This window comes from Scatophagus argus, chromosome 7, assembly GCF_020382885.2.
Source record: "Scatophagus argus isolate fScaArg1 chromosome 7, fScaArg1.pri, whole genome shotgun sequence".
Classification (NCBI taxonomy): Eukaryota; Metazoa; Chordata; class Actinopteri; family Scatophagidae; genus Scatophagus; species Scatophagus argus.
In genome coordinates, this window is record NC_058499.1 from 26,104,272 (window position 1) to 26,128,802 (window position 24,531).

A 24,531-nucleotide genomic window follows, 5' to 3' on the forward strand; every position below is an offset into this window, starting at 1 on the left:
AACCACCGTGCCATCATCATAGCTCCAGACTGTGTCACCAGGTTCAAAAGTCAATAGATCTCTCCAGAAAGTCACTTCAACATGCACACAAGCTAATAACAAACAAACAAACAATCCAGCAACACTCTTATGCTGGGACAGGCACACTGTCACGGCACCATCTTCCATGTTACCCACGAACTACTTGTCTGTGATTCTTAGGCTCCCAGCTGCTTTGACTTCTCAGCTTTGAAACACAGTCCACAAGACAAACTCAGTTTAGTCCAAGCTGTCTTGACTGCCTGAGTTCATGTGTGAGACTGACAAACCAAACCCTACTGGACTTCACAAAGACCAACAAGGTCTGGCATACCAGAAAATGCATGCTGCCCTTCTTTTGAAAGTGCACTTTCCAGAGTGAAAAGATAATTCAGATTCCTCAGGAGTTTTTGGTGTCTTAACACTTTGGTATATGATTACTGTAAACCTCACCTTAAGGAGGACATCTGTGCTATGAAATGGCTGCATGTAGGAGTGGTCAACTTGAATGTGACTTAAATCTTTTAAAAGGAACTTTTTTCAAAGTCATTAATCTCTGAAGAAAGTCCCCTTTCAGTTGCTCCTAAAATAAACAAACATAGCTTGAATTATTATTCTGACTTGATTGAGTGATTTAAGTTGAATTGAATACAGACTCCACCGACTAAAACAGTAATTTAACTGAGCAGAACAGAGGAGTTGCTGATGCACTGCTGCCTTTGTCTGTTAGTTACCATGATCTGAATGATCTGAATACTTCTAGATAGATAGATAAATAGATAGACAGATACTTTATTGTTCCTGAGAGAAATTCTTCCACTACTGAAAGATTCATAATAACACAAACTAACCGACTGAGGCAGGGATACTCCAGCAACTACTGTGTTATGCTCAGTAATTTTTTTACATTTATTTTGTTAATAGAGTCTGGTTGCGATTACCAAGTACCCTGTTCTCCATCAATAATTTACAGATTCCAAAGACTTTTCAATCAATCAATCATTTACATGGAACAATAAGGTCCCAGTTATCCTTTGTGAACATATTCGTCACACAATAAACTATTTATTTGGCATGTTTTCCACAAGACATTTTGGCCATTTGATGTGTTCACCTGCCGGACAACGATGCATGACACTGGCCAGTAGCCGGGATTCGTCAGCTAACATACGCTCTGCTAATCCCTTGCTTAATTTCCAACTTTAGCACATTCTCTTTAAGGTAATGGCTGAAATTCAGGTGTTCCAATCACTTCCATGACCACACATGTATAAAATCAAGCACCTAGGCATGCAGACTGTTTCCACAAGCATTTGTCAAAGAATGGGCCATTCTTAGGAGCTCAGTGAATTCCAGTGTGGTACTTTGATAGGATGCCACCTGCGCAACAAGTCCAGTCGTGAAATTCCCTCGCTACTAAACATTCCACAGTCTACTGCCAGTGCGATTATAACAAAGTGGAAGCATTTTGGAATGACAGCAACTCAACCATGAAGTGGTAGGCCACATAAAATGACAGAGTGGGATCAGTGGATGCTGAGGCGCATAGTGTGCAGAGGTGCTTTCTGCTTTCTGCAGAGTCAATTGCTACAGACCTCCAAACTTCATGTGGCCTTCAGATTAGCTCAAGAACAGTGTGTAGAGAGCTTCATGGAATGGGTTTCCATGGCCGAACAGCTGCATCCAAGCCATACATCACCAAGTGCAATGCAAAGCGTCGGATGCAGTGGAGACGTGTTCTGTGGAGTGACGAATCATGCTTCTGCATCTGGCCCTCTGATGGACGAGTCTGGGTTTGGCGGTTGCCAGGAGAATGGTACTTGTCTGACTGCATTGTACCAAGTGTGAGGTTTGGTGAAGGGGGGATTAGGGTGTGGGGTTCTTTTTCAGGTGCTGGGTTTAGACCCTTAGTTTTTAGTGAAAGGAACTCTGAATGCTTCAGCATACCAAGAGATTTTGGACAATTCCATGCTCCCAGCTTTGCGGAAACAGTTTGGGGATCGCCCCTACCTGTTCCAACATGAACAAATTTTTGCGCCTAATTTTTGCAATATTGTGGAGGTGAAAGAATGTAGTCTTTGAAATGTGTGTTATGTGCGAGTTAAAGGACATATCCTGATCAAAAACAACTCATAGAGTTCTTACAGTGGAGCTTGAGGCCACGGCTAAGCCATCTAGCATTGCTATGTCTTTGGATAATTTGTTTCTAAGGTGTTCAGGGCCCAGAACAATAACTTCAGTTTTGTCTGAATTTAGAAGTAAAAAATTGCAAGTTATCCAGGTTTTTATGTCTTTGCTGAAGAGAAACCTGGAATTGTTTTCATTTTTCTCAGCTAATGCTAGTAATATGCTGCTCTGGCATTCCATTGGGCCTTTGTGCTGTTTCTTGCTCTTTTATGTCTAAGCTTATATTTTTAATATTTTTCTTCCTTGTTATCTTGAATATTTCTGATCCTGTAACTGTTATTCCAGTGCTGTTCTTGTACCCTGCTGTTGTAACGCTGCAATTTCCCCTTTGTCGGACAAATAAAGTTTTTTCTTATCTTATACTGTTTAAGGCTATCTTACCAGACCAAGTGAGATTTGTTTGGTTAAGTGCCATTTTCTTTCAAGTTTTTGTGAGTTTTGCTTCAATTTGCAATCTTTTATTTATAGTTCTCTTTGTTGAGTCATAGAAAGTCATAGAAATTCTCATTTTCTCATTAATCAATTTCAATACCATATGTCAAAACAAGGTGGAAAATGTGATTAAAACATAAAGTGGGTTGTGTAAGGAATCACTACCCCTTTTAAAACGAAAATGTAATGTGTCATAAGTCATGCAGTTCTAGCATTTTTTTTTATTTTTTATTTTTTTAGCCTACTTTTTTTGGTCAGGCTGCCGTTTGTTTTCACTCTTTATGAGAATACTTTTTTTGGGAGGAAATTATTATCCATTGTGGAAAGTTAGGTTTGTAACATGTTTTGTCTTTTTCAATAAAATTGTGTCCTTTCTTGATCAAAAATAAATATATTAATATTTTCTTCTTGCTCTGTCTCCTTTCATGTCACATTTTAACATTAAACAAATTTTCAGGATTTGGCTTGTTCATCTTCAAAAGAATACTTAAGTACTTTTTAAAAAATGTTTCCATATATTGAACATGTAGATGCAGTAGTTCTTTACTCACTTCCTCTTTATATGTCTGCTATACCCCAGTCAATTACATCTTCCTTTACAGTTTTCAGTGAAATCTAAATAACGCGACCTTGAATGAGTACAATATGCAATAAACTAGCCTACAGCAGACACATTATAGCAGAATCTTTATACATATATATAATATAATATATATATATATATATACTGTATGTTTCAATAATATGCATTCATTACGGGCAAAATAAATTTGATAACCAGTTGTCTCCAAATTTACCACTTCGGACTCACCCCAAACTGTCCAAACATGTGACTTTTAGCCCAGCATTAACAAGCATAAAGCATTGTTCTGTCTTATGTAACCGAACTCCTCTTCTCTCTTGTAGCTGTTTTGAAGATGATGAGCCTCCATGTGCCGAGGAGATTGAGTATTCCTCCGACTGTCCCTCACTTAAAGGCACAGATCTGGATTCAGATATCAACACCAACATGGCCATTGCTGACAAAGAGAAAGAGCCAAGCCAAGGCGGTGTTGGTCAATCGCGGCTGTCACTCATGAAGAGCCACCTGTTCCCTTACTTGATCAGGCAGGGGTCCCTCGAGACAGCCACCGAGAACAGAAACAACACACGCAATGGTGTGCGAATCACCACTACAAATCATGAGTTAAAGTAATATTTCTAGGAATATTTCTCTATTTTGATTTCTTGCTAGATATAGGGATGAGACTTTAATTTTTTTCTAAAAGGTTTTTAAAGAGTTTTAAGCTTCCCTTCTTAAAAGACGGAAGGCATATCTAAATGAAATCAGCTGGGCAAAGACACGCACATAAGGTTATTTATTTGTCTTTGTGCAACACTGGATTGCACAACAAAATTCATGTTTGTAGTCCCCCGATACAACACAGATAGAACAGGTACACAAGTAATACACATACATGATTTTACACACACACACACAGACAAAGTCTTGTTTCCATCACTTTTGGGGACATTACATAGACTTACGTTATGGGGGCTTGCATTTTGTCCCCACAACTACTGAAATATGCATCCATACAAACATACACAAACACAGGGTGAATGATAAAAACAGCAGCAACAATATGATGACTATAATGTTGTCGGCATCTTCACATTAGACTTAGACTGTGCTTGAGCACCGAGCACCAGCACCCTAAGACGGAAGTACTGAAGGCAAAATATACAATATACAAGTAGGCTGTATTATATTAAATACTGAAAACAGAATATACACACCGTATATGTACAAGTATAGTGCAGTACTGTCCTACAGTAGATGCAATAGTGCAGTATACAGCAAAGGACAGAGCACTAGCAACCGCAGATTGATCACGTTTTCAGAAGTCTACTGCAAACATTCAATGACCTGAGTCTCCTCAGGAAGAACAGTCTGCTCTGTCCCTTCCTGTAGAGGGCATCAGTGTAATATATCCAGTCAAGTGTATTGTTTATATGCACCCCATGCTACTTGTATGAAACCACCTTCAGTTGCATCAGTTGCATGCTTCTCTCTTAGAAGCCCGGGCTGGTCTTTGTTGAAGACACTGGAGGAGCCAGTTATATGGTATATGGTTAGTTCTTTTTGCCGATTCTGTGGCCGTAATCAGTTCCACTATGGGTAGTTGTTGTGGGAATATGACAAAATGAAGTCCTTTGGCCAGAACGTCCATTTCAGGTTGAGCTCAGATGCAAGATCAAGTCCTCCGTGCACAGTGAATCACTTAAGCCCTTTTTGCATTAAGTTGGAAAAGAGCTATATAATTGCAGTCAGTTTACCATCTGGTCCTCCTCATCAGCAAATTGAGCTGATTATATCTGACAATGTTTCAAAGATATCAAGTTTTTAATGTTCAGATGTTGACCATATTATATAACCAGAAAATTCAATAGTGTTTTTGTTGCTGCAGATTAAAAAATGCACTACAGGAGATGCATAAGGTCATCTGTGCTTACATGACAAAACAGCTAGATGCACCTAGATGGAGCAATCTTTTGTGTCACATCTATAGATACATAATACCAACAGTTATAGGCAAATCTTATTCAAAAGTTTAATACATTAAGTGGCATAAGAATAAAGAAGAATTAAGAATTTCCTCTATTTGTCCCACAGTGGGGAAATTTGCATCGTCACAACAGCACAAGGACAGCAATACAGTGCAAGGAGTGGAATAAAAAGAGTAAAAATATACGCAAAACTATACAAAGTAGATACTTAATATTAACAGCTAGAACTACACAAAGGAAACCACGCGATAAAAAGTGACTACTTTGTGCTTCAAAGCAGTACAAAAAAGTTACAACAAAGGTTATCGTATTGTGACCTGTTGAAGTTATTGTACATATAGTTAATGTGGTAAAGTTATTGCTCATATAGTTATTGTGGTGGAGTAACTGCACATAACATATTGAGATTCAGACTGTAGTGAAGTGAAGGGGTCTGGCTGGAGCAATGCTGCTTGTACAGTCTCACAGCAGCAGGAAGGAAGCACCTGTGTAAGCGCTGCTTCACACACCTGGGATGAAGCAGCCTGCCACTGAAGGAGCCGTCCAGTGCTGTCAGTCTTATGCAGGGGGTGGGAGTCATTCTCCAGCTGAGAAGAAAGTTTGGCTATCATCTTTCTCTCTCCCACCACCTGCACTGGGTCTAAGGGGCTCCTCAGATGCAGACCAAGTGGATATATTTATAAACTGTGTTAACATACTGATACTAATGAGACGGGTGATAGATGATGAGATCAGCACTCATCCTCCTTTCTAATGATGTGCTTTGAGAAATTGGTTTTCCATCACATTAAAGACAATATCCAAGCCAATCTTGACCCTCAAACGTTTGCATTAAGGGCCCGCAGAAGATGACCTCTACACTGCACTGACATTTCCTTCCATGTTCAGTTTACTCCATCTCTTATGAATGGATTACCTTAGCAACAGTGCTCACTAACATGGATTTTAACAGATTTGTGCTGAAAATCTGAGAGAAATAAGCATTTTGTGTGCATATGAAAAGTCTTTGAACATATGCGTTCAGAATCAGAATCAGAATCAGAATTCCTTTATTTATCCCTGAAGGGAAATTCTTAAAATGTTCAGAGTTTTGTTAGTAGAAGTATCTGCTTCTCTCTCACTAGCCTACAGAGCAACTTCTTTCCTGACTGTAAGGCTCCACAGCCTATCCTCTGCATTGCACCATACAGTGCATCCGAAAAGTATCCACACCACTTCTCTTTTTTGCACATTTTGTTACGTTACAGCCTCATTCCAGGATTAAAAAGGATTAAATTCATTTTTTCCTTCAAAATTCTACTCAAATACCCCATAATGACAAAGTGAATCAAGTTTGCTTGAATTTTTTTATATAAAATAAATGATAATAATAATAAATCACACCCTGTGATCAATACTGTGTTGAAGCCCCTTTGCCAGCAATTACAGCCTCAGGTCTTTTTGAGTATGATCCTATAAGCTTGGCACACTTATTTTTTGGCAGTTTCTCCCACTCTTCAATGCAGAACCTCTCAAGCTCCATCAGGTTGGGTGAGGAGCGTAGGTGCATAGCCATTTTCACAGGAGGAATGGTATTGGCCAGGTGATGAGCAGTGCCTGGTTTGCTCCAGACATGATGCTTGTCATTCATGTCAAAGAGGCAAAGGGTGTGAATTTTTTGTTTTACATTTTTAATAAAGAATAAAAAAAACAATAAAAAAAGATCCAAGCAAACTTGTTTCACTTGGTCATTATGAGGTATTTTGTGTAGAATTTTGAAAGAGAAATTTAATTTAATCCATTTTGGAATGAGACTGTAACAGAGCAAAATGTGGAAAAAGTGATGTAAATGCACTGTAAATGGTACCTTATTTTTGGACTTACTATGGACTTACGGTCATCCATTTAGAGAATTTTTGTTTTGTGAGTAGCATAAAGAAGAAGAAGAATCACCTTTATTGGCAGTATATATATTTTTACATACACACACTGAATCTGTTCTCTGCATTTAACCCATCCTTTGCTCCCCCGGGTAGCAAAGTGGGGGTTAAGTGCCTTGCGCAAGGGCACATCAGCCAGTTCATTAATCACACCTGCTCATCCATTGGGGGAATCGAACCGGCGACCCTCCAATCACAAACCACTTCTCCAGCCTCTCGGCCATGGCTGCCCCCAAAGGGTCTACGCCTTGGATTTTTTGCACAATGCTAAGTTGTAGAGCAAAAAATAAAGTAACCTTACACCTCATACCTTGTGTGGATTCTTCAGTCATGTGATATCACATGGTGACACATACAGAAACACAGAAATCAGTTCAAAATAGTCTCTCGTGTTGGATGTGATGACACCTGTGCTAGCTCCATGTCCCTATGAAGACTGACCAGGTTGAAAACTAAAAAATAAAAATTTCTTGTACATTTTTATTCCAAAGCTCAACAATAATGTTTTATTTGTTCAAATGACTGTTGTCAATTCCGATAATGAGTAGGGTATATAGCACCTCTCCTTTGTTGGTTCAGCACTATGGTAAAACTAATTTTCTAGTGTGTAATGTCAAAATCAAAATCAGAATGACGTTGCACCAAGATAATAATAATAATGCATTTTATTTGTAGGCTCCTTTCTAGATATTCAAGGTCACCTTACATCATCCATCCATTTTCTATACCGCTTATCCATCAGGGTTGTGGGGGAGCTGGAGCCTATCCCAGCTGACTACAGACAAGAGGTGGGGTACACCCTGGACTGGTCACCAGTCAATCGCAGGGCCGACACACAAAGACAGTAAGACTGGGTACTCTGGAGTACCCAGAGTAAACCCACGCAGGCACAGGGAGAACATCCAAACTCCACATAGAAGGGCCCAGACCACTGCACCACCTTGATTCCCACCTTACATCATTAATAATCAAAAACAGACACAATATTAACAACAATAAAACACAATAGTCAATACAGTTGTGGTCAGAGGGAGTAGGTTAGTCTAAACAGATGGGTTTTGAGTTTGGATTTGAAATGTACAAGTGAGTCAGTGTTATGGAGGTCAGGTGGGACTGAGTTCCAGAGCTGGTGAACAGCGCATTCAGCTGCTGGTAACAAGGCAGGCAATGAGGACAGTGAGATGAAGGGAGAAGGAGGATCTGAGGGTACCAACAGGTGTGGCAATATGGAGGAGGTCAGAGAGATATGGAGGGATGAGGTTGTGGATGGGTTTAAAGGTGAGGAGAAGTATTTTATAGTTGATACAGTGTGTGTGATGGGGAACCAATGGAGCTGTTGTAAAATGGGTGGGATGTGATAGATGGAGGGGGTGTGTGTGATGATACGGTTGGCTGAATTTTGGACCAGTTGTAGTTTATGGAGGGTTTTTTGTGAAAGGCCAAACAGAAGAGAGTTACAGTAGTCAAAACGAGAGGTGACTGGGCGGTGAGCAAGAATGGCAGTGGAGTCGGGGGTAGGGGAAGGACAGTGAAAGGGGAGAAACTAACGGGCTTGTACCGTGTTCCCCGAGTGCGGGTTCTGTCTTGCTGGTGCTTCAGTGAGATTTAGGTGAGATAATAATTTTAACCAATTTGACTCTAATTTATAAAATGTCTACTAGGTGGAAATAAACGGTTAGCCATTATCGGTAGCACACCTGCTAAGAACCAGGTTCTAATGGTAAAGGAAGAGTGAATTATGTCTGATGTTCTGTTTAATTTGTGGAAGCTTAAGGGGAAGCAGGATTTTATTTCAAGAAGGCAGTTGGTGAGGGAGGAAGGTGGGAGTGAGCTGACAGGCAGAGCTGGGTGTCATCCACGTAGCAGTAATAGTGAATATCATGTTTGTGTACAACATAACGATGAACAACAGGGCCCCTGGGGCACACCTGTGGTGACAGGGACTGGATGGGAGGCGAGTGATTTTAACTGAATGAACTGAGGGTGGCCTGAAAGGTATGAATGAAACCATTTGAGAGGTGTGTTGCCAATAGAGAAAAGTGTGTCCAGAAGGATGGTGTGTGGAATTGTGTTGAAGGCCACACTCAGATCAGGCAAGAGGAGAATGGATAGTGAACCGGATTCAGTAGCAAGGAGGAGGTCATTAGTGATTTTGCTGTTTCAGTGCTATGAAGGAGACAGAAACCAGACTTGGAATTGTTCATATAAATTATTGCAGGATAGATGGGTATGGAGTTTAGCTGTAGCTGTTTTTTGCAAGTATTTTGGAGATGAATGGAAGAATTGAAATAGGATGAAAATTATTGAGGTTGTTGGGATCTGAACCAGCTTTCTTGAGTATTGGAGTTACAGCGGCTGTTTTGAGAGAGGAAGGGATAGTGGTAAGGGAAAAGTGAATGATGTATCTGATGAGAGGGGACAGAGAGGGGAGGGTGTCCTTTACAAGAACAGTATAAAGGGGGTCTGATTGGCAGGTTGAGGATTTGGATTTTTGAAGTTTGGTAATTTCACTGACTGGGAGTGGGGTGAATGCTGACAGTGAATGGGTGGGGGCAAATAGGACTGGGGCAGGTGAACATGGAGCAGAGGTGGGTATAAGTTGCTGAGGGATATGTCTGAAAAGAAAAATGATAGCATAGTGGTATAGAAATCAGAGGAGTACAGGTGAGGAGGAAGTGAATGCAGAGGTTTTGTATGCGTGTAAGGAGAGAGAAAAGGGAATTGGAGTTTCCTTCATTTGAACTAATTAAACCAGAGTCGTAGGTGGATTTGGCTTTAGAAATGCAGTCTTTGTAGTGTTGAATATGGTCTACAAGTCAATCAGGTTGAGGTCATTTTGCTTTTAACTGTCAAAGAGTGGGAGTGAACGAAGGTGCAGAGAGAGTAAATAAGACAGATCTGGTGTTGAGTGGAGCAAGACTATTAAGAAGGTTATGGGGGCATGGAGGGTTGGATTTGGAGAGTGAGAGATTGACACAGAAGGATAACTGGATATGGTCTGAGAGAGGTAATCTGCTTTGCAGTCAACAGGTGTTGAGCAGAACAGCAGATTAAGTCCAAAATATGCCTTTTGATATTTGTGGGAAAGTCAACAAATTGCTGCAGTCCAAAGCTGTCCAAACAGGATGTGAAGTCTTTGGTGAGAGTATTATTGACATTCTCCATGTGAATATTAAAATCTCCCAGAAGTGAAAGTGTGGAAAGGTGAGTCAAAAATCTGCAAAGTCAGTTATAAAATCCTTGTTAGGCTTTGGTGGGCGAGACAGAGTGGCAACAATAGTGAGAACAGGTCCAGAGAGCTGACTTACGGTGGCCTCAAATCAGTGACAGACAGGAGCACTCACATACGCTATCCTCCACTTCTCGCATTAGATTATGGCAAGGCCTCACTCTCAGCTGGAGTCACGAGGTTGAGAGATGTAAACAAACCCTGGAGGAGTTGCATCATTGAGTGGAGTAAAGTCATTTGGCTGCTGCCACGTTTCAGTTGCACAGAAATTCAATCTTACGGTCAATGAGGAGATCCTGCACAAGATGCCCCTTATTCTTGAGTGAGCGGATGTTGAAAAGACCGAAGTTGACAGCAATGCTGCTGAGTTTGACAGCCGTGTTAGCCCAACTAGCTAGGTGACGTCGAGCAGTAGACCACAGAGGGGCACCTGTTATTCTGCTGGCTGTATTCACCACAGATATATATAGAAGACTAGATACGTCAGCGCGCTGTAGCAGCCCGCTGAGTAACGTGCCTACGTGGGCAACGTTCCCATTAAGGCAATTTAATGTCGTTATCAGGGAAAAGACTGTTCATGTTTTAAATGCTGTTCAATTAGTAGTAGTATTCAGTATCTTTAGCTGTATCAATAAAAAATGTTTATAAAATAAATATGTAAATATATAAATATTTTTAGTAGAACTATCATTTGGACTGAAGATTGCTTCAATTTACTGTCACTTGAAGCTAATGTCCTGTAAGCTATAGGGGTTGGTTTGTCTCTGACATCAAGTGGAGAGTAGGGAAATCCAGTTAATGCAGTATTGAGGAAATCCAAGTCTGGCTGACTTAAAAGAATGTTTTAAACGTTTTAACACATACTTTATTTCTAATGGAGCAATGCCTTCAAGAATTATATGCATCATATCGTGAGGTGTTTGTTTGATTCTATCAGCTTGCTCCTTCTGCTGATGCCAAAAGTAGTCTTTAAACAGTTTCTAAGATACTCTGTATTTGTACTTCTCATGCTGTGCTAAGGTGTCTCCACATAACGAAACTAATGCTCTAATATGTCACGTTCACCACTCGCAGTTTGAATATTAACACCATCATATAGCGTTTCCAAGTCCTCATACAACCTGCCCAAAATTCCCTCCACTCCACAATCAGACAACTCACTCTTCTTTGCAATAGCAAGTGGACGGATTGCGGCAAGTTTTGATCTATATTTTGGATTAATGTTTCCTAGTGTATAATAAAATATTAGCATAGCAACTTATTCTTGGAAGCATGAGATCCAAATGGGTTGCAGATTTCAATTTCATCAGAGTAAATAATTATCTGTAAAGCAGAGGCTGAAAATAAAGGAAGTCCATCTATGATGTCATACAGATCGCCACTTCTGTATTTTTGCGGCCGATCTATCATTTCCAAAACTTTTGGATGGGACAATAACTGTTCTAAACTTTTAATCAGAGGTATGTAATGAAAACATTTAGGTGTTGTGGAGAGGACCCTTTTTGTCCCTTTTTTTCTGCAAGAAGGCAGTATACCTGACAGAAACCGCCTCTGACTCCTCAAACTTGAAATTTTCCTATAATCACATTGTCCTGCCAGTATGTTGTCGAAACAGAGACGAATGGATCCTCAATACTGCCAACGCCTCCTTTTGAAGTCCACTTCCCTGATGTTGCTGGAATACAGTTTGTAGCTGACTCCTCAGATTAGTCACCAACAGAGCTTGATATTGTTCCATTTCTGCCAAGATATCATTCACACCTCTCTGAAAGACAGGCAAGAAATAAGAGCAAATTAAATCCAAACAGTCCATTTTTAAAATTAATAGCATGAAGTCTCTTTTATTAAGAATAAGATTATTAACATCAATAGTATCATCAACACAATGATGTTTTGAAACTAATTAATAAGGCATTCAAAGTAAATTCAAAATATGAACTTATCCTAATTAAATAGCAGAGAGCAAACACAAGTTAATATTAAATATCAAATCTCACAAATAGATATGTTGCAGCTAATGGAGACTAATAAGGTGCAAATTGAAATTTATTTTCATTGTAAATATCACAATATTTTAAACACAATGTTTTAAACTACAGGCACCAGTCCAGATGTGCAACATTCAGTGATTGAGAGGCTGGCCTATGCTGAGCAAAGTCCACAACAAGAGCATTCAAGGTACCTTTGACCTAATTTCCAAGCTTGGACTTGACATGCAGATAATCAACAAAGCCATAGATAAAAATAAATGTAATAATGTTGTATGTAGACAAACCTGTGAAAGATGGTGTTTTTCTCTTGCAGTCAGCATAATAGCAGTAGCTTGTCTGGTCAGTGTTACACCTGATGTCATCCTTAAAAAAAAAGAAAATCCAGTGTATCATAAAACACACCGTTGCCACAAACACTGATATGCTGTCATTAAACCACATTTTATGACAATCCAGTTGAGATTTGTTTTGGGATAGTGACACAAACAAAAAGATTGATGATAAAGCTTAGCTGGTTGTAGTTATGTACTGAAGGAAACAACAGACTTACCTCTGACTGACATGATGCAGAAGAGTCTACAGCTGCCTACCGCTTTTGCCTCTGAACCACTCTGAACTGAAGATGAACTGGTGATGCATCACGATTAAGGAAGATATTTAGCCATTTATCAATTATCACATAGATATGACTCAATTGTAGTAAGTAAGTTATATGCCCTTATTTAGATAAATATAGTTTGCATAATTGCAAATTAAACTTATTTAGGCTGAGCGCCCATCCCCGTTCCCTCTTGGAAGATGGTACAATCCACCCTGTCGCGCTTTCTTTTCTCCGCTTGGAGTCGCTGCTCGAAATTCATAAAACCAGTACTTCTAAATTTGTGTCTATGTCCACCCCAAATAGTCTTCGCAGAGCTTGAACAGGTGTGACGCTCCTACTTTGAGCAGAAATGACTGGTGACTAAGCAAAATGTGACCTTATCCAAGGAGCTCTTCTGCCGACTCATAAGAAACACTATGGTCTCCATCGCAACAGCCACAGTGGACTCCAGATACCCTACCAAACATGAGGTGAATGCCATGACAAAGCGATTGGTAGAAAGATGGCGGGGGTTGATTCTATGATGGAGATTCCAGTGCATCCATTATTCTGGAATGTTCACCTGTTAGTTCCATCAGTAGATCTGTCAACTAGAGCTAGTACCCCAGTGCAGAACCGGGACTGCAGTGATGAAGAACGTATGTATTGTATTAAATATAATTTTGGCTGAGTTCATTCATATGACATATTCTGGAGATTCAGCAGTTTTAGAATGTTTCACTATCTGTCTAAAAGTGTCTGTACTCTATTGTCCAATATTTTACTTTTATATCAAGTAACATAGTTGTTAGTTTGGAAATCTCGTGTCCCCTTTCCACCATAACGTCCCTGTAATGTCTTTAGCTTGTTCAACTGACGTCATGGACAGCCAGAAAATCCAAGCAAGACACTACAAGACCCTCCAAGAAAAGTACAAGTCCAAAAAGTCAAACAAAGCTGCAGTAACTCATTTGCTGAACCTTGAATTTGAGTGTCGAAGAAAGAACTGGATCACTTAAGTAATGTTTGTCCCAGTCTTTTTGAAGAACATTAGCCATCAGAATGTTTTACACCTTTTTTTAGTAATTTTTCTTTCTTTATCTGAATGTGGTTTTTTTTAAGATACTGGACGAGCTGCAGCGAATCATCCAACCAACCAACGCCCAGTACATATCAATGCAGTTGCAGGTGAAGTCATGATACATTGACTTGCTCTTTTTATGTAATAATGTCTCATAATTGTTTATGTTATGTTATAGTTATTTATGGTACCACCTTGTATTGTGCCTTTTCCATTAAACCAGTGGAGCATATCACAGCTGTCTTGAGCCCTGCCACTACTCTTTCCATACAGCACTATGACACCAAAGAAACTGGTCTCAAGCAGCGAGGCTCTTTTCCATGTTGTTGCGGTGAGATTTACATACTTTCAAGGCTTCAAGGAGCTTTATTGTCATTTCACACATGTAGAAACATGAGGTGGAACGAAATGAGTTTCCCTGGTCCCAGTATAAGCCCAATAACCTACAAATACTAATGCTATAAATATAAAACAGCACTATATAAATGTAAAAACAACCAGAATAAACAATATAAACAGTGACAGAGATGACAACAATATTTACAGCGGCATTGCGGTATTGTGCAAATGAAGGAATAGTGCAAAGCTCTGTGAAAGAAGTGGAAGAAATTGTTGGAACTAGTTGTGGTGCATTTAGCATTTGCAGTGCTGAATGCTGAGGGGTTATTGTGACTGTATGATTTTACTAATGCCCTCATCCAGGTCCAAGTTGATGTTACTTGTTGTTCTAATCTTGATTGATTTGTGTCATCCAGACTTCTGAGGATCCTGATGGTTTCAGACTGTGGCCCCGTCTCCTGTTCTGCTCGTTTCTGAGGACAACTGCATGATCGCCATTGGAAACACACCAGTGACCACCTTCACCATGGACAGACTTCATAAGGGACTTCTCTATCTCATGGCATATAACTATGCCCTGCACATGACCTACCCAAAGTGCATTTCTACACTACTGTCAGTACTGCAGACAGAGGTACTTCAAGATTTAATTCATGAGCAGGATTTGACCCCTCACTACAAAAAAGCAATTGGTGAGTGGAAGTCATTCATTGAGTGAATGAGTCCCTTTGTTTGAGTCCCTTTTGAGTTTCAAAGAAAGCTGAAGTTCTGTTTCCATAAAAATTCATCACTGTTAGTCACTTTTGTGGGTGAGAATGAAAACCTTTCCTGTGGGATATTATGCTGCAAAGCAGCTGCAACATTATATTGTTAAAACTGTCTTTTCAATCTGTTAGATTATAATAGATTTGGAATGTGGAAGTGCTCTTGTTTTGGCTGGTGAATTGAGCAATTGTACTGCAAAGTTAATAAAAATGTATTAAATGAGACAGTTTTGGTATCTTGATTTAAGACAACTTCACTTATATTTGTTATGCTGTTTTATGAAATTATGTCTTATTTAAATTACTTTTATGGTCATTATGAATCCCAGATGAAGGTGTCATTTCTTAAAATTAATTTAGTAGAGAGATTTAAATTCTAATTTTAAACAACTTAATCTTAAATTAGTGTTTTTTTTCATTGCTTGTTTTAGAAGAACTTGGATTAATTGAAGATTTTCTGTCTAGTTTTAAGTCTCAGTTTATCCCAATGGCAGATTTCTTTTACTTGATACAAGATGATTTGATTGAATATAAAAATATTTTGCTTCTTTCTAGTAGGGCTGTTTTGGCAGTGCACAGTTTCAAATATATGATTCTCCCACATTAACGAAGAAAAAGACGACAAAATAAAATAAGATTCAGAGCATCTTGGTCTCTTTCTAAGCAGCGAAATATGAACATCACCAAGATATGCTTGACCATTTTAAGTATGACTTCATAACCCCCTTCAAATCCATGTCTCTGTCACTGGGGTTAGGCAGTATTACATTTACATGACTCACTATGCCCCTTGGCAATAGGCCTTACCGTAGGTAGAGGGGCTTTCAGACTACTAAATAATTCACTAATCACAAGTCATAGTACAGATTTCATACTACATGCTCCAGTTTCATATTTTACTTTGTTATAAACCTGATATAGGTGATATTGGGCCTCTGAGGAGCTGCCTCCTACTGTCTGTCTGCCCCTGCATCCTTCTTTGTGCCATCTGTCTTTCTCATGACCTGCCTTTACTTTCCTCCTCACTATTTCCCTGCAGACAATTTGGCCACTGTCATGTGATACTCAAAGCAGTACAGCGTGTTGTCCTGCAGATTTTGTTTCTGTACCCATCCCCACTATCCCACAGTCACACTCAGTGATCCACCCTGAAATATCTTGTATGCTGGTCAGTTCTATGACCTTTGGACACAAAGTATTATTTTTTTATGATGCCAAATAATGAACCTTACTTCAAACTTTTTCCTTTAATAACTTTCCATTGTATAACAGCCAAATACCATATATGCTACATCTTACAAGTAATGCTGTTGCTCTTCGTATGAGGACTCTCACTGCCATTAACCTTCAACAGCCATTTCTTCAACCAGTGAAATTTCTGTATAGTTCTGTTCTGACTGCTCTGCCTGGCTCTGATGTCAAGCTCAGCTATTCAATGCTTACTTTTTAAGACTTTAGGAAAAAATCTGCTGTGGATATTCATGATCCTGAGAAACAGAGAAATTATGTTTTTCTTTTATGGTTGTTTTTTTTCTTCATTTTTTTAACCCACTGTACTTTCCTGATGTTTCAAGTTGTTATGATGTTCTCAACAGATGGAAAATCTGTGATTTTCTAATTCCGCCCACATTTGTGAAGCAGAATATTTATAGTTTGAATATTTATAGCTTGTGACCCTGACAGATAGATGGATGGATGAATGGTGTCAAGCTCTGCAGAAATGTATTGTGGGTTCTCTGGTTTTTGTGCACATCCTCTCTCTCAGACACATTTCCAAACACACACAACTTGAAACAGTATCTGCATTAGTGAATGGGCCTGTGGGATTGGACAGTTTAAAGACCAATTAGCCAAGACGATCAATAAATATCTGTCCTGACCAAGCTAATTAACTGCTAGTATAACAAGAGAGCTGTTACAGCTCTGGGGATGTTTACTATGCAATTGAGAACTCTAGGATGTGAAACAAGGACTAAAACACTTGACTATAAATCCTTTTTCCGCATTGTATGGAGGCTGGGGGGAGACAATATGTAATATACTTTTATGCTCAGTGGATTCTTGACAATACGACTTGAAAGACTCATAGATAATGAGAACTACTGATAATCAGACAGATTGTGTGTAATTTGGGAGACTTCTGTGGGGAAAAGTGTGGAATGGAATATTACTACTGTCATTTGCACTACTTCACCATTTGTACAATATTGCAGTACTTTTTATATCTCTTATTCTGATTGTTTTTTTGGGTTTTTTTAATATTTATATAGTGTTGTTTATATTTATTTGCATTAGGTATTTTGTTAGGTAATTGGGCTTATACCGGGACCGGGGAAACTAATTTCATTCCATCTCATGTTTCTACATGTGTGAAATGACAATAAAGCTCCTTGAATCCTTTAAAAAAAAACAAAAAAAACCTAATGTTTTCTCAGTCCTAGCTGGCACTATACTCTGAAATGATATACTCTGTATATTTTTCAGTGCACAATGAAGCACTGATCATCATATTCCGTGAAGCAACAAGCTTCAGCTAAAACATTAACTGGACATAAACCTCTTGATTTTAAGAGTGCCCTAATTCTATAGTACACACTTAGTCTCTGCAGTGTGTTCACTTAAGAAGGGTCACTAAACTCAAAGAAGTCAGTATGCATGCTATAAACAGATTTTTGAGTGCACCATTAATCAACATTATTCTACCACACTGCAATTCTGGAGGAGCTTCCCACAGTTGAAAAAAAATAAATAAATAAATTTGTGTGGATGGTTAAGAAAAGTTCTTTCCAACTCAGTGTGCTGAAATTAAGAGGCTTGCATGTAAATATTTTTTATTTGCTTAATTTTATTGCACCTGAGGTTCTGACAACTAATGCTGTTGGTCTTGATATGAGGATTCTCCATTGAGCTTTACTGAAAGCCACTATTGTCCCACAATGCAGTCCCAGAAGACCTTCCCACAGCTGCAAAAAAATGTGTGGATGCTAACAACAACAACAATAATAATAATAAACAAATAACAATATTGTAAGACAAAGAAAAATTTAAGTCAACAGATACTTTTCAAGGCCATTAGGGAAACTGACAACAATTGATGGTCATAACCTGTTACAGTATGGTTATGGTTAACTTAAACAATTTCACTTATCTAATGATATGGTACAGATATTCACAGTTTGTAAATGAGTAATGAGTTTGAGAGTTGTGATCTGATGACTTTTCATCCACCGCCAAGGCTGTCATCAGAGTCTTCTCAGCTGGCCCTGTTCAAAATACAAATCATATGGTTTTAATAGATAAATTGAAGTCTGTCTGAAATGCTTGATCACATGACATCCCCAAGGACTTGTGCTACTGCTATCCTTTTGTAGAAACCCAAAGCTGCAAACTGATTGCAACATAGAGTGGCTGTATCATCAATCATTGAAACGTTGACATGAAGTGAGAGCCTGGTTTCAGTCCCATGTAGAAGATGTTGGAGCCGAAGTATTAATTAACCAAGTAAATTAAACTATATCTGTATGATACAGCTGTTGTCATGTTAAAAATTGCTTTATTACATCAACAACTTTTATCACAGGCCTACACATAATAATATAACAATTATTCATTAATAATTACATAATTATTTTTTTTTATAAACAGAACAGTTCTGAATTTTGCGAAATTATGATAGTTAATAGTTCTAAGGGAGGAATGCATTATTTTCTGATCCTGTTTGAGTTGTTTCATGCATAACACATATGGTGTTTGTCAATTTAAATAAAGATATTCTGCGCAGTAGCAATGCAAAGAAACATTTATTTAGGTGAAATCGCTCAGTGAAATACGTGTATTGTCGCAGATAATAAGTTTTCATTATGGAACAGATTTCAGCTGGTGGGACTGTGTTGTGTCTCCAGCATACTTGCACACACACACACATGAACAGAGATAGAGAGAAACTTGACAAAGGATGGAAAGTACAGGTGATGAGTACGAGCAAATGTGCCAACTTGTGGTCATACTGGGACTTATGAGGGAAATACTTACTTACAGTGAAGTTTACTGTCTCAAGTTTTCTTGAGCCCACTCTTGATGTTTTTGGTGAGCCCCGTCAAGAGAAATGTACATTTAGACACATAAATATCTAAACACTATGTGTATCAAAACAGTTGCAGATTAATCAAATCAGAAATCCAGGACTTTTTGTATTTTGGGTGTAATAAATACTGTTAGTGACTTGTGGCTGTTAACCACAAAGTGAAACCAGAAGTTTCAGATTACAAACCATCACCCATACAAATGCAACCTCTTTAACAATATAACAATGTGTTCTGTTTTACTAATTGTCTAATTCACAGGTCTTCAGTGGTCTCTAACAAATCATTTCACTAGTTTGACAAGGTTTTTTTTTTAATCTGACATAAATTTATGTAAATTTTACATGAGTGGACATGAATGTACAAAGGCTCCTTGACAAGGTCTGTGAAAAAAATAGAGTAAAATCTAGAGTAAAGTAAATTTTATTGGCCCTGTAAGAATTAAGGTGCTAAGTTCTAAAGTGTTTCCCAGAAAGCAGAAGCATGTCACCACATCTGTCATGCCTGAGTTTTTGTTATGCTTTGTCTTTTGATTTCAGTCCATGTGCCATGTTCCATGTTTGTCTCCCATGTGTTTTTTCATGTTTTAAGTTCAGGTCACGTTTCTTGTGTTTCCATGTTTTATGTTTGAGTCCATGTGTCATGTTCCATGTGTGTCTTGTGCTTCCATGTATTATGTTCAAGGTTTTTGTCATGTCCTGTTTTATTTTGAAAAGCGTCACTTCCCGTGTGCCCTGTTTCCATGTAGCTTTACTTTTAGTTTTCCTGATTGCTTTCTCCCTCCTGATGTGTGTCACCTGTGTCTCGTTATCATGTCGATTTAGTCCTTGTCTTCCCAGCTACCTTTTGTCGGAGCGTTAACGTCATTTCATGTATGTCTTTGTTTCATGCCAGGATCTGCTTTTGCCATGTTTGCCCAGGAGTTTTGCCACAGTCTTGTTGTTCATCTTTTGCCACAGTAAGTGTGTTGTTTGAGTTCAGTCTTCTTAAATAAAGACTATTGTTGTTTGGACCTCCACCTCGCCTGCCAGCCTTTTTGACTCTGCATCGGGGCTCAAATCATTTCTGCGTCAGTGACGCTGACAACCCTGACAACAACATCTGTCAAAGATTCAACATTTACAGCTGATCGCTATCCATTTTATTCAGATGTCCAATTGGGCAAGTGAATGTAAGTGATTATATTGGTCAGTACAGAAGTTAACTTTGGGGTGAACACTGTCATATATAATGTAACCTTCAATTTCCCTGGACCACTGCATGTAAGAGTCTTACTTTTTTTTTCAGGAAGCTGTTCCAACAAAGGATGCAGTTATTGGGCATGACACATACACTGACTGCCCATGAAGGCATTGGTTTGTGCAGGTCCTTTCAATTACATGGATTTTGTACAGTGTGAACATTCTTTGCTCCAACACTGTGCAAAACTGACAAGTAATAGAAAGCAATTAGATAAAACACAGTTTAAGACATTTTTGCTGACTTGTGGAGGACACCAGCCTAAATACAAAGTATAGCTGCAGTTAGAGAAATAACTGATATGATGAATAATGATGAATTCAGACTGTGCATACACCACACACATTTATTGTTTAATTTTGAAGTGAAGTGTGATTGGTTGTGTTGTCTGCGCAGTGGCAGTCAGTACAGAGCCAATCTCTGTACTGTGGCAACAAACACTTTTTAGCCGGAACACAGTCAGTACCACGATCAATATGCTGTCCATCACATAAACAGCTTGGGATCAAAAACAAAAGGAGCAAGAAGAAACAATTCAATTTCAGTTCAATTCAGTTTATTTATATAGTGCCAATTCACAACAAAAGTTATCTCATGACACTTTCCAATTTGAGCAGGTCTAGACCAAACTCTTTAATTAAATTGTAAATAGAAAACATAGAATGTTAAGATCTAGGTCTAGGATTGGGTTGTCTAATAACAGACAGAATGGTGCCAGCTGACTTGTATGAATGGGTTCAGCACAGACCAATAAGTGCACATTACAGACTACATCTGGCATACGAAATGGCTGTATCTTCACCACATCTAAGCTGCATCCAGATGCTCAAGGCTCCAATATCACTTCCTCTCCATGAGGGAGAAGAGGGGTGGATAGGGCCTCACCTCACACGTGTGCACACACACACACACACACACACACACACACACACACACACACACACACACACATGCACAGCAAGTGCACAGGATGTACATGAAATGCAGCCATACACGGACAAAATAATGTGTAGAAAATAGTGTATGTATGTTTGTAATGTTTGTTCAAAGGTACACCCCGCTGGTGTTTATACAAAATAAAAGTGACAAAATAAAAATATATACAAATAAATATTTATAATTATATTTTGTAGGAAACGCACCCCGCCCCCCGCTCTATTAAAAGAGCTGCAGTGGAGGTCTTCACCTGCTTAAAGTACCTAGAGGTGCATACTGCAAACAACCTCACTAACCCAACACCATCAATTCAATTCAATTCAGTTTATTTATATAATGCCAATTCACAACAAAAGTTATCTCATGACACTTTCCAGTTAGAGCAGGTCTAGACCAAACTCTTTAATTAAATTGTAAATAGAGAATCAACATCATTAAGAAGGCACGTCAACATCTCTACTTCCTGCAAAGGCTAAAGTGGGCTGGACTCGGCCCCTCAGTCCTCACCTTCTTCTACAGATGTGCAGTGGAGACCATCCTTACCTCCTGAAATACCATGTGGCACAGCAGCTGCACGGTTACAGACAAAAAGGCACTGCTGTGGGTAGTTAAATTGGCCCAGAGAATCATCAGCTGCAGACTCCCCACCATTTCTGACATTTACACCAGGTGCGTTAAGAAAGCATCTTGCATCATGAGAGATGCCACACACCCAGTACATGGCCTGTTTGTATCCCTCCTTTCAGGCAGAAGGATACATAACAGCCAAACAAAAACCACCAGACCATGGAACAGCTTTTTTCTGCATACTGTGAGACTGATAAACTGTACACCTTCAAGACTTACTGCACTAAAAACACTGTACACTAAGACAAGTAACATACATTATTATGCACCTTACTGCCACTGCGCACCTTACCCAAATGCTGCTGATTTACCCTGAATGCTGCTGCTTCTGCTGTTACAATCAACATAATATGCCTCTCAGGGTATACCATAATTTTCCCTTTTTTAACTCTTTTTAAATCTGTTTTATTATCTTGTTCATTTTATTGTCTTGCTTATTTTTATCTTATTTATTGCTACTGTTGTTATGCTTTATTATTATTATCTTTCTGCTAAACCAGACCCAGAGTACTGTATTTCGTTTCCATGTGTTTGCATGTGGAAATGACAATAAAGAATCTTAAATTTAAGGTGAACAGGACTGATTTTGGTCGGATCTTGGCGTCCTGCAATAAGTGGATGGCATTCCCACTCGTCATTCATTAAATTGCCTACTGCATTAATGGCAATACTATCAATCACATCAATACAATATTATCACAAAATGTATGTAGCTATTATTACACATTCGTAATGTGCATCAGGGCATGGTACTTGTTTGACAGTGGTCTACTATTTCGAAAGGTACCTGCTGTTTGGAAGCGGCTTCTGCTGCTGGACCACTAGTGGCACACAGGACTGTAACCAGACTTTTTTGACTTCAGTGACCCTTAAAGAAACTGAACCTCCAAAAGCGAGCTACATACAAGAGAAAACAATGCACATACATTCATAATAACAATTTCAATTTTGTCAACAAATAAGCCTTCTGTGGACAAAACATTGTAGTGACATAACCCCACTTTCTCTATCCTACTATTTGTAGCATGTTGTGGAGTATCTCAAAATCCATTTTGCATGGGGTGCAAAGATAGTCACGGAGTTCCCCAAGGTTCTGTCCTTGGGCCAATATTATTCACCCTTTAAATGCTCCCCATCGTTGATATTATTAGGAAACACTCCATACATTTTCATTGTTATGCAGATGACACACAATTGTACTTGTCAAACCAGATGAAACAAATCAGCTAGTCAAACTTCAGGCATGTCTTAAAGACATAAAAACCTGGATGACTTGCAATTTCCTACTTCTAAATTCAGATAAAACTTAGTTATTGTTCTGGGCCCTGAACACCTTAGAAACAAATTATCCAGTGATATAGCAATGCTAGATGGCTTAGCCATGGTCTCAAGCTCCACTGTAAGAAATTTAGGAGTTATCTTTGACCAGGACATGTCCTTTAACACACACATATCGAATATTTCAAAGACTGCAAAAATTAGGCACATTCTGAGTCAGAAAGATGCAGAAAAATTAGTCCATGCATTCATTACCTCCAGGCTAGATTATTGTAATTTCCTTCTATCAGGCTGCCCCAATAAATCTATAAAGACTCTCCAGCTAATCCAGAATGCTGCAGCAAGATTACTCACAAGAACCAGCATGAGAGATTTCTCCTGTACTAGCTTCTCTACATTGGCTACCTGTAAAATTCAGGATAGATTTTAAAATTCATTTTAAAATGAATTTTTAAAACATATAAAGCCCTGAACGGTCAGTCACCATCCTATCTTCAAGAGTTGATAGTTCCCTATTTTCCCACCAGAGCTTTGCGTTCCCAAAATGCTGAACTACTTGTGGTTCCTAGAGTCTTCAAAAGTAGATTGGGAACCCCCTTTAACCCCTTTAATTATCAAGCTCCTCTACTATGGAACCATCTTCCAGTTTTGGTGGAGGCGAACACCCTCTCTATATTTAAGAGTAGACTAAAAACTTTCCTGTTTGATAAAGCTTATAGTTAGGGCTGGCCTAGGCCGGCCCCTAGTTATGCTGCTATCACTTAGACTGCAGGGGGTTCTCCCGTGATGCACTTTCTTCCTCTCCCTCTCCTTCTGCACACATTTATGTCCCATTAATGCATATCACTAACCCAACTTCTTCCCTATAGTCCTTGTGCTTTCTCGTCTCACAGATTCCCATGGATCGTGGTTGGAGCTCCTGCTGCGATCCTGCTCGAAACTCACTGCTTTTAATTGTACAATATTGTTGTTGTTGGCTTGGTTTGGTTTTATTTAACTTTGTTCTTATTTAACACATGTCCCTTAGATGTGTATGGTGTTGTGTATATAATGTAAAATGTGTTTATAAATGTGTTCATGAATAAATACTTTTGAAAATTATATCAACATGTTGATTGTTATAATCTGCCATGAAATAGTAAAATATAATAATAACAATAACACTAACAATAATAACAATAATAATAATAATAATGATGATGTCACGTTTTGGACACAATAAATGTACCATGTAAACATTTTGGGGAACTTATTAATTGTTGCTTTTTTTTATTATTGT

The 24,531-nt window shown here is 38.8% G+C and overlaps 1 protein-coding gene and 1 long non-coding RNA gene across 3 annotated transcripts in view; both read left to right on the plus strand.

The window, feature by feature from the left end:
- Positions 1 to 6,493, plus strand: part of LOC124062041 (cytosolic carboxypeptidase 4-like) — a 38,390-nt gene extending 31,897 nt beyond the window's left edge. For both annotated transcript variants that reach the window (XM_046394472.1, XM_046394471.1), the window contains one exon: positions 3,544 to 6,493. In XM_046394472.1, coding sequence (XP_046250428.1) covers positions 3,544 to 3,832 — 289 coding nt within the window. In that variant the 3' untranslated portion in view covers positions 3,833 to 6,493. The remainder of the gene's footprint in view (positions 1 to 3,543) is intronic.
- Positions 6,494 to 13,956: 7,463 nt separating this feature from the next.
- LOC124062049 lies at positions 13,957 to 15,451 on the plus strand. The gene is made up of 3 exons (XR_006843860.1): positions 13,957 to 14,094; positions 14,211 to 14,318; positions 14,743 to 15,451. It is a non-coding gene; the product is annotated as an uncharacterized LOC124062049 (long non-coding RNA).
- Positions 15,452 to 24,531: the final 9,080 nt, after the last annotated feature.